Source organism: Danio rerio, chromosome 15 (assembly GCF_052040795.2).
Source record: "Danio rerio strain M-AB ecotype USA chromosome 15, GRCz13ab, whole genome shotgun sequence".
NCBI classification, from domain to species: domain Eukaryota; kingdom Metazoa; phylum Chordata; class Actinopteri; order Cypriniformes; family Danionidae; genus Danio; species Danio rerio.
The window spans coordinates 44,791,990-44,803,743 of record NC_141035.1 but is presented as its reverse complement, the minus strand read 5'-3'; the positions used below and the strand labels follow the sequence as shown (position 1 = coordinate 44,803,743).

The 11,754-nt window shown below is 36.4% G+C and overlaps 1 protein-coding gene across 2 annotated transcripts in view; it reads left to right on the top strand.

The window, feature by feature from the left end:
* Positions 1-472: 472 nt before the first annotated feature.
* The window catches only part of epha4l (eph receptor A4, like), an 87,900-nt gene continuing 76,618 nt past the window's right edge, over positions 473-11,754 (top strand). For both annotated transcript variants that reach the window (XR_015509894.1, XM_087284613.1), the window contains exons 1-2: positions 473-636; positions 2,304-2,371. Coding sequence is in view for 1 of the 2 variants with exons in the window: in XM_087284613.1 (XP_087140739.1) it covers positions 540-636; positions 2,304-2,371 (165 nt within the window). In the remaining variant the exon portion in view is untranslated. The remainder of the gene's footprint in view (positions 637-2,303; positions 2,372-11,754) is intronic.

The window sequence follows — 11,754 nt, the reverse complement described above, 5'->3', positions numbered from 1 at the left end:
TTTATTTATTTTTTAATATAATAGTTGCTGTTTTATGTTTTAAGGCCATTGTAAGATTAAAAACACAAAGCAGCTGGGAATATATTGTCGTTATTTGTTGTTATATTGTTGTTATTTGTCGCCTGAATACATAAATGGATTTATTTATCCTAATATAATAGGATGAATGGATACAATACAAATTATATTATATGTCACAATAATATTGAATAATTTGTTTGGAATTTGATAACAATACGCATAAATATTAAACAAGTAATATATTTATTAGTAATATTTGCAACTGTATTCAGCTATACGCATTTCTAATCTAATTGAACACCTGCAAACACAACAAAAACATGACTAGTAATAATTTGAATCAATTTATCGACCGCTTCTAGCTTGATTGTTAGTGACGTCACTCCAGAACGCCACGCCCCCTCCAGCAGAGCTCGCCGCCGTTGAGTGCGCGTCTCGTCAAGAGATGATCATCAGTCGCGCGGGACAGCACGAGGAATAAACAGGAATAACGGAGACACAGTTATTTTACAGCACGAATGGCGCTCATGGCCGGGATTATTTACGCTCTCACCTCGCTTTTCCTGGGGATTTGTGCAGGTCTGTCCGCTCCGAGGAGTCCTCCGGCGAATGAAGGTAAGAGTGCTTTGAATAAATTGGAAAAGTTTAGGAGTTAAGTTAAACTCGGGCGCGCGCGTCCATCAATGTGTCTATAACCATAACAAACACAATATGTTAACAAAACGCATATATTTATAATTGTAAGTCATTTTTGTAGTAAGGTTTTTGATAAAGTGTGTTTTGTAGTAATCGGTTTGTTGCACCTGATGTGTAGGTTACTCAGTAGGACAATTACCAATTAACAACGTATAGCTAATTACTCTTCATACTTAACATAGAGATTGAGGTAACGTTAGTTTTATATTCGCACATTTGGACTTTATTCCAAATAATAAACTTCACAAAAATATTCTTAGCAAATTTTAAATTGTGAAATCATATTATCATCCTATGACTATCAAATTACAGCATTGTTTACAGTCATGTAATCGCAGTAATGTTTATTTACATGTGATTTCAGACAATATTCAAAGTACCATGGTAATCAATATAGTATACTATATAGTATACTATATATAATTATATAGGGAGTAAATAAAAAACCAAATTTATCCCTATTAAACAATATAAGGAAAGGGGAAAAGTTAGTTTTATATTAACACATTGAACACATTGACACACTCCCTATATTGTTTACCATGGTACTTTGAATATTTAGTCTAAAATCACATGTACGTATGACTAAAAAACAACATTAGCACTTTTTAATTGACTGTAAACATGTTGCACTCTGATAGACATGTCAGTTAATGTAATTTCAATATTTAGAATTAGCAAACAATAATTTTCTGAAATTATATTATTAAGGAGAAAGTCTGAATGTGTGAATATAAAACCAACTTTACCTCAGTAATATAGGGAGCATGTCACACTGAACGAATGTGCAAATATAAAACCAACTTTATCTCAATAACATAGAGATATACTGAAGATTTATTTACATATTACGTTTTTGATATGTTATTTATTTATTCACCCTTCTTTTTCGTGTTTGATTAGTATTTATAATGTCAGATGTCTATTTTATGTAAATATGATCTGGATTCTAGACATAATTATTTTGCGTTCATAAAATTGCTAATTGTTTTTTTTATTTGAAATTATAAACAAACTATGTATGATATTAAACTTCATTACAAACACTGATGGTGGTTTAAAATTAATTTGAGCTTTTCTTGGTCGTTTAGACTACTTGAAGACAGCGTTTACCTCATTTTTTTATATAAACAGTGTGATTTTTGATAACATTTGAGGTATTTATTAGTTTGTAACATTTGCAACATAACGTTTGTATTATTAGCAATAGATATTTTATTAATTAGCTATATTTCTTTTCAGATAATGTTGTGTCAGCACTGTAATGTTGAGTTTCACACAGTTGACGATGAGGCAACATGACGGAATTAAATTAACTTATATTAAATAATACAAATTTAAGTGGATTGAACAAAGTTGTTCCAAAAAAAACCCTCAAGAATTGTGTTGTGTTCAGTTCATTTTAAATAAGTAGTTTGAACAAAAAGCAATTGTCTTTTTTTTTTTTTTTTTTTTGAGTGAGCTTTTGGCCATGGCTGCATCTGTTGTCATTATTTGTTTGAGAAGAGATGAGTTTTATCCATATGGTTGAGACTGTCAGGCTTTGGTGATCTCATTCACAAGTCCTCTGTGTTTCTCTCCTTCAGTCACGCTGCTGGATTCCAGATCAGTGCAAGGAGAGCTGGCATGGGTCGCCAGCCCGACTGAAGGAGGGGTGAGTCTTTGCGTCCCGCTTTCTCTAAACTGACCTCATTATTTTTCTTGTATAGTTCTTAGCACAGTTTCATACTTTTAGAGAGGTAATGATAGAGCTGCACATTATATTATTTCACGATTGATATCGCAACGATCATTCGCAATAGACACATCACAAGATATGCAGTGTTAAAATTGTGCCCTTTTTACCTTTAATACTGATTCAGTTTATTGAATTATTTTTACATCAGAGACTACACAGTGTTATTTGCATTTGATTACTCAATTACTGTTTCTGAATACTAGTAAACTTTTTGGAAAACAATATAATATTGTGTATTGAATTTGTATCTTCATTGTCTACAGATGAAGTCTCTAATAACTGATTTATTTTATCTTTGTCATGATGACAGTAAATAATATTTGACTAGATCTTTTTCAAGACACTTCTATACAGCTTAAAGTGACATTTAAAAGCTTAACTAGGTTAATTAGGTTAACTACTGTAGGCAGGTTAGGGTAATTAAGCAAGTTATTGTATAACGATGGTTTGTTCTGTAGACTATTTAAAAAATATTTCTTAAAGGGGCTAATAATTTTAACCTTAAAATGATTTAAAAAAAATGTAAAACTGCTTTTATTCTAGCCGAAATAAAACAAATACGACTTTCTCCAGAAGAAAAAATATTATCAGACATATTGTGAAAATTTCCTTGCTCTGTTAAACATAATTTGGGAAATATTTTAAAATGAAAAAAATGTAATTAAATTCAAAGGGACGCTAATAATTCTGACTTCAACTGTATACACTTGCAATCATTAATAAAAAAACATAAATTGTAAGCTTTAGACTCAGAATATGTGGAAAAATGGCAGAATTATTAATATATATAAATACAAAGTTGATTAGTAAGGTAGTAGTAGTAGTTGTAGTACTAGCAGTAAAATAGTTTTTATGCCACAATTCTTAGAGGAGCGCAGGGCACAAAGTAACGCGGGCTAAAATGTAACAGAGTTTTAAGGTATTTGCTTAGGGTTGACTATGGCATGCTTCCAAGGTTTTCATCGCAGTGTTGGCAGGCGTCTTCCTGCTAATTTTTTGAAAAAGTTTGGCGAATTTGGATGAGAAACACAGGAGAAACCATTTTTGCAGCATAAAAGTATTTTTTATTATACTCAATTTTTTTTATTAAAAAAATCTGTGAAAGTACCTTTGTAAGATCTTATTGTTGTGATTTACTGTCTTGTAGGCTAAAAGATGAAACCATTTTGAAAGATGTAAAAAAAGCATACAGTGACTACAAGCCAGTTTTGAGAAAAACATGACACACCGAGGTTAGTTGTAACAAGGTGTTACAATTAAGCCACACACTGTTGGACACCAATTAAACCAACAAACTATTTTTTGAATTTTGAGTGTAATATTTATTTAAAAAACTAAGTTTTTTTTAAATAGAAAATATTTTTAATAGACAAAAAAAAATACTTCTTGCTAATAGTACAAATAAATGCATTGCATAATATTGGATAATAATCCTAATAAATCCAAATGTATAACTAATAAATAAATAAACACTGTTCTATGTAGAATAATTTCAATAAATTATATCAAGTACTGCGAAAATATAGCTACTATTTTAAGTAAACTGGATTTAAATTAATTGTGTAAAATTAGCATTTTTAAGCATGTGTTACAACTAACCCTCTGTCTGTTACAACTTGCCCCACAGTTGGGGTAAATAGTAACATTTATACTCCTGTTATTTTTGGCAATACTGCACAAATACCATACTGTTAGTTCGGCCATTACAACCAGTGCTCATTTGTAGGAGAGGCTTGTGTTTTGTTAGTAAAAAACAAATAGTTTATCTAACCCTATTACTTTGTTCCTTATTTGGCCAAAACCAAAAAGTGTAACTTAGTGCAGCGCTCTCCCATACTTTTTTAACTTTTTTCACTTTATGGAAGCAAATAACAACAGTGAAGGCCAAAATTGTGTGTCCTTGTTTCAAAATGATGATGAAAAAAGTCAGAATTGTAAGATGTAAACTAAAATTATGATGTAAAATTCTGAGTTTAAAGCCGCTCGCCCCTACTTTTTTTACTTTTTTCACTTTATGGAAACAAATAACAACAGGGAAGGCCAGAATTGTGTGTCCTTGTTTCAAAATGATGATGAAAAAAGTCAGAATTGTAAGATGTAAACTAAAATTATGATGTAAAATTCTGAGTTTAAAGCTGCTCGCCCCTACTTTTTTTACTTTTTTCACTTTATGGAAACAAATAACAACAGGGAAGGCCAGAATTGTGTGTCCTTGTTTCAAAATGATGATGAAAAAAGTCAGAATTGTAAGATGTAAAATAAAATTTTTAAAGCTTAAAAAAAGAGTTTAAATAAAAAGAGTTTAAAGCTGCACGGAATTATTCGTTTATATCTAGTGGTTCTTTTCTTAGAAAAAAAGTGAGGAAAGTCACGATTACCTTTTTTCTTTCTTTAATTTTTTCTGCAACACCCTTCCTCACCAAGTTTCCCTCACTTTTTAAGTTTAACTTTAGCCAATTTTCTGAGTATTTCTGAATATATATATATACAATATATACATAATATTTTTCTCACATATGAAGTCGTTTAAATTGTCGAACCTGCCAATGTTTTAATATTATAAGTTCAGCGTCCAAAAATCTTCAAGTCACGTCTGAATACTCAACAAATGCGAATGAGATCACCCTGCCGCTCTCCACTTCTCTGGGATGTAAATTCGCAAAAGCTAGGTTACAGCGACGGGCGTCAAATTTCCTAAATAGTGCAGGGAGACAGAAATGCCCTTTGTTAGGAAACTCTATCCCTTTTCTCTCAAAAGAGGTAGGGGGGAGAGACTTGGCAACCCGGAGGCAGAGAAAAGGTCTGTTTGAGTCTGTGTGTGTGTAAGAGGTCTTAGATGGAGAGGGTCAGCGAGTTCTGTCCGATAATGTATGCTCTCCTGCAGTGTTTTCGAGCCCCTCATCACCAATTAGCCGTTTAACATCTTCAGATCAGGTGGATCTAAATGACCACATCGGCGATTCAATAAAACGCACAGAATTCCCTTTCATTCCGGAGCAGCCCGGCTTCCTTTCGCATCCATCCAAGTCTCATTGAGCTCCTGAGTTCCTCTCCCTCTGTGATCTTCTCCATGATGGACAGGCCTTTGGCACGGACGCTGGCCGGTTATTCAGGCTTTAATACGGCCAATTAGCTCTTTTTCTCCTCTCGTCCCGCTATCGGTTGCTCCGGCGTCTTATCTCTGCGCTGCTCCGCTGGGCCTCTGCAGTTACACAGATGAAGGGACGAGCCCGAAACGGAGACAATCCCGATCCCTGACGGACGCTAGATCGCTGTCAGTCTTATTATCTCTCAAATGCTCAATTAGTTTTAGCGCACGGCCAATAATTCCTGGAGATTATTTAAAATAAATGGGCTTCGTGGGAGTGTGGATGTTTATATCAGAGGATAATTTTCTACTAATCTATTATCTTTTGTATGTATGCGTTTATATTCTGACTTTGGGGTGGCATGGTGGCTCAGTGGTTAGCACTGTCGCCTCACGACAAGAAGGTTGCTGGTTCGAGTCCCGGCTGTTTCAGTTGGCATTTCTGTGTTGTTGGTTTTCCCCGTGTTGGCGTGGGTTTCCTCCGGGTGCTCCGGTTTCCTTCACAGTCCAAACACATGCGCTAAAGGTGAATTGAATAACCTAAATTGGGCATAGTGTGTGTGAATGAGTTTATGGGTGTTTCCCAGTACTGGGTCGCACCTGGAAGGGCATCCGTTGCATAATGCCGAGTTCATTTCACAGATGTTTTCACACTGCATGACTATCTGGGCTAGCATTTCATCGCTGCTTTGTTTACACTGCAAAATGGATCGGCGACAGGGACTTTCACATTGCATGACTTTACTGTAGGAAGAATCGCCGATAACTTCGTCCAAACTGCGTCTCACAGCCAAAAACACGTAGTATATCTTTTGTTATTAACTACATAATGAGAAAGAAGCCTTTAATGGAGTAGAAAATGTAGGGAATTAGCCATTTCTCCTCAACGTTAATAATAAACTAATTTCTTTCTGTATGAAACGTCAATTAGATACGGTTGCTCCTGAGTCCTGTCAAACCTCCACTAGTTTTTCCTCCATTTTGTGGGTCCAAATAAACCGAAAAAGAGCGCTTTTAACTTTTCCCCCAGCCTCCCGCTGGCCTGCAGCAGGTATATATACACACACACACACACACACACACACACACACACACACACACACACACACACACACACACACACACACAAGTGAATGCTGCTCTCTCATTGGCTGTAGGCGATCGCTGATGTTATTTTCAGTCAAAACTCAATTCACACGGCATGATTTGAATCGCCGACAGCTCCAGATATTTAGCATGCCAAATATCTCACAGGCATCGGCGACTCATCGGTGATTCTCTCAGATCACGTCTTTAGTTCATACTGTGTGATTGTCACTCACGTGCACGAGCAGTAATTTGCCTGTGATTTCAGGCATTTGTCGGCGATTTCTCAAAACCTGTCGGCGAGCCAAAATAGGGGCTAAAATCACACAGTCTAAACTAGGCAAAAACGCATGCTGGATCAGTTGGCGGTTCATTCCACTGTGGCAACCCCTGATAAGTAAAGGGACTAAGCTGAAGGAAAATGAATAAATGAATAAGTATTCTGAATTTACATTCAGGCTGTGATTCCTGGAGATTCTTAAAGGTCGTCAGAATTGGCTGTGTGGGGGTGTGCCTACTGATATCAGAGGATAGACATGGGACATTACAATGGGATTATGCATGATTTTAGCGGACATCATTTAATACATGATTTTTTTTGCTCTCTGAGAAATTAAATTAACTTTTTCTTTTCTTTTTTTTTTTTCAATGAATCAGTAATTGAGATTTGTGAGTAACTTGATCTGGTAATTTATTCATTGTCCATGCAGTTCAAGGACAAAAGACAAATTATTAAGGCAACGTTTGGAATACATTCATTTATTCATTAATTTCTTTTTTTGGCATAGTCAGTTTATTTATCAGAGGTCGCTACAGTACAATGAACCGCAAACTTATCTGGCATATGTTTTACGCAGTGGATGCCCTTACAGCTGCAACACATCACTAGGAATATGTTCGGAATAATAGCTGTTAATGTTTTTATAATGCTCACCAAGAAGACATTTTAATTTGATTTGAAAAGACCAGATAAAAAAGTCATTTGTTTGTGAACCAATTTGACAAAAAAAAAATGTCCAGAAAAAAGCACACACACAAAAAAAACAGTAAAATTCTAAAATGTTATTGAAATTATAATAACTTTCTACTCTTTGCATACCATTTACTGGCAATCAAATAAACAAGAACAAATTTGTTTGTCATTAGGCCTAATGAATATGTTAAAGCAAATTATTCAAATATTATGATTAGAAGCTAATTATTTAAATGTTATGCAAATATTATAATGAGTTCTGAAGGATGATGTGACGCTGAAGCCTGGAGAAATTATGCTGAAAGTTCAGTGTTGCATTGCAGGAATAAATCACATTTTAAAATAACTCAATATATTCAACAATTTTTTTCGACATACTGTTTTCAAATAACTGAGCATAGCTTCTTTTAAAAACATATCAAAAACAAATCATAATTATTTAAAACTTTTATATTAAGGCTTTTTAAAAATATCGGCTCATTAGACATATGTACTTCACCCTACATTCTTGCCAAAACTTACTTCAATGATTGTTTGAATCCAGTTTTAAGGTTAAAGGAACACTAGGGGCAGTATGTAGCCAACAACATGTTATCGACAAAATATGTGTGTAAAATTCTATGCACAACAACAAAAATATATATAAAAACAACTAAACTGTATCTAGATTTGTAATCGAATACGTTTTCATCATTTATATGGTCAACTTTTCTGTTGTGGTCAGTTTGCTCTGTAGCTCACCTTGTACTGTGGTTTGCATGCGGTTTTATTTTCTGAACATACTGTTTTTAATAAATGCAACCTTGGGCACCATTAAATGCTTCTTTTACAAACAAGTTAAAAACAAATCATTATTATTCTAATCTTTTTTTATTAAGGCGTTTTTAAGAAAATAGGCTCATTAGAAATATGTACCTCAGCCTATATTTTTGCAAAAACATACTTCAACAAACATTGGACTGCAGTTTCAAGGTAAAAGGAACACTGGGGGCGAGATATGTCTAATATGTTTACGTCACTTATTTTATCAACTTTTCTTTTCAGTCAGTTTGCTTGGAAGCTCACCAGTACTGTGGTTTACTTGTGATGCAGAGAGTTTTGGCTAGAGGCTGTCAAAACTTGGCTCCACTAAAAAGATAATAATAATGTAAAATCAAGGTAAAACTATGTGGTTGCACTGCATTTTCTCTTATATTTGCTTTTGATAACAATATTGGTTGGGTTTAGGGAAGGGTTTAGACCAGTTGTTCGTTAATTGATCTGTACGACAAGCCCCGCCTTTTGGTGAACATGTAAGAGAAGATGTGTATCTAAAACGTAGTACTAAGCATAAGCAAAGTATTGCGTTTCACATTCGCCAATTGTAAAAAGTGCCCTCTAGTGGATTTGTCATCTGAAACCTGCAACGAAACATAAACAGAGCAATGTATTTTAGGTTTTGCAGAAATGTAAGACTATTGGGCATGCAATTAAAACTTGCAAGTTTTTATCTGCTTTAATAAAAGTCATCGAAGTTAATTAGAGGATGGAAACTCCAATCCAGTCCAATCAGTTGGTGCAATGCTGGTTTAGCAGACACTGAGACGTGTTGAGCTGTTCAACATTAATAACTGTACAGAGCTGTTATTGTATCTAAGGCATATAGAAGAAGAATAATGCTTAGTCTAGGGAAACTTCTACTCAAGCCTAGAAGAATGAGACAGATGTTATGCTTTAGATCTGCATTCACTCTACAGCTTCCTGTTTTCACTCTGAATGACCTCATGTTTGTTTAGTTAAATGATTGATCGATTGCTTTCAGCTTTTCAGCAGTCTGATGAGCTTCACGTTTTGTCATCCAGATGCCATCAGTTTTTATTTGGGACGCTCCGATGATGATTTTTCCAGCCAATTACTGTTTTCGAGTTATCCTAATTGCCTAAAAACGTAGTGTTTTCATCACAATGCTTTCAAGATGTGATGTAATTGATTAAATGTGGTTCAGTTTACTTGCAATCACATAAACGAGCACAACTGTGCTAATTTTAAAACAAACATTTTCATTAGACCAAATAAAAACGTATACTGTACACACTTATACAAAACATCCATGTTGGGATAGATGAGGTGATGCAAAGCTTTAGTTGAGTGCCTCTTTAATATTTCCAATAACTTTTCAGCAAAGTAAAGTAACTAAAAATCAAAATATGGGTGAAATGTTTCATTGTCATTCAGCATAACAGATGTACTAATTTAGAAATTAAACAAAATAATTATTCTGACCTGTGCTTTCAAATAGTTTGTAAAATATTACATTATCGCACTAAATATGGTCCATAATGTCCAGTGGTGTAAAGTAACTAATTTCAAATACTCAAATTACTGTAATTGTAATTTATTAAGTAGTTTTAGAAATGTGCACTTTGCTGGCAGCTAACTCTCTGCAACTGTCACATGGTCGACCACAGAAGCTAAGCAGGGCTGCGCCCGGTCAGTACCTGGATGGGAGACTGCATGGGAAAGCTAGGTTGCTGCCGGAAGTGGTGTTAGTGAGGCCAGCAGGGGGCGCCCAACCTGTGGTCTGTGTGGGTCCTAATGCCCCAATATAGTGACGGGGACGCTATACTGCTCAGTGAGCGCCGTCTTTCGGATGAGACGTTAAACCGAGGTCCTGACTCTCTGTGGTTATTAAAAATCCCAGGATGTCCTTCGAAAAAGAGTAGGGGTTTAACCCCCGCATCCTGGCCAAATCTGCCCACTGGCCTCTGTCCATCATGGCCTCCTAATAGAGATCTGCGCAGGACTAAATTTTGAATCCCGCTCCCGCCCGCACCCGCCAGGTTTTAGCCCGAACCCGACCGCTCCCGCTTATATTAAGAATTTATTGTCCCGCTGCCCGACCCGCCTCGTTTTCTGGCCGCCGCGCCCGATCCCGCTAAAGAGCGTGGGAGAGCAAAACCAAAAATCCCACAGCTATACAGTCCAGACAGCCAAGCTGTCTGTATAAACACACACACACAGCACCAAGCACACACACAGGCGTTTGCTGTTATATCAACTCAAAGGCTTGTAATACCATGTATCAAGTACCAATGTAATACCAAAAGGTTGTATATAAAGGTATAAAAATACTGAGTCGCGCCAGCTCCGGGCCGCAGCGCACATTACTCTTAGGCCGATTTCGGTGCGGATGCGGCAGCGTCGGCTCGCTTATGGCCGCCACATCTGGCCCGATTGATTCGGGCTGGAATCGGGCAGTGAGTCCACAAGCATCCGGAGTCCGGCAGCTGGAGCCGGGCTGAGTGGTAAGTCTCTGGCAGGCGAGAATCTAGCCGGAACTGGCCCGAGTGTATTTTGCTATCTGGAAAAGCGCTCTCTCTCTCATTCGCGCGCGCGCACTAACATACACACACACATAAGCACCAAGCACACACACAGGCAAAGCTCGCTCTCTCTCTCTCTTTAATTAATTAATCTCTCTCTAATTTAATTCATTTTAATTAATTTAATTAATTCTTTCTCTCGATTAATTCGGAAATTTATTCCCGTGCCGCAGAAATCTGGTCGGGTCCTGCGGCGCCCGCGGGACAGCCGCAGGAATGCAGACCTCTACCTCCTAACCATCCCCATATTCCAATTGGCTTCATCTCTGTCTCCTCTCCACCAATCAGCTGGTGTGTGGTGTGCGGTCCGGTGCAAAATGGCTGCCGTCGCGTCATCCAGGTGGATGCTGCACACTGGTGGTGGATGAGGAGATTCCCCCACATTGTGTAAAGTGCCCAGAAAAGCGCTATATAAATGTAACAAATTATTAATATTATTATTATTATTATTACTTTCCCTTAAGTACATTTTTAGTGCAGTATTGGTACTTTTACCCATACTTTATTTTTTCTTGTCTGTGGGGATTAGAAAAATCAGTTTTGTGATTCCGTTCTATTCAAAAGTAAATCACATCATAACCAACTACCTCAAGACATGGGTGATTTTATAATTGCAGCAAACTGTTTGGAAGCATTAAAAGTGTGAAAGAAGATGTCCAAAATCGTCACACTCAATGACCCGGAGACTGTTTAGATCCAAAATGGTCTTAAACACCCAGCAGGCATAAGATGTCAACATGAAATCAGACTGACGTTGTACCCCAACGTTGTGAGGATTTTGCATATTTTT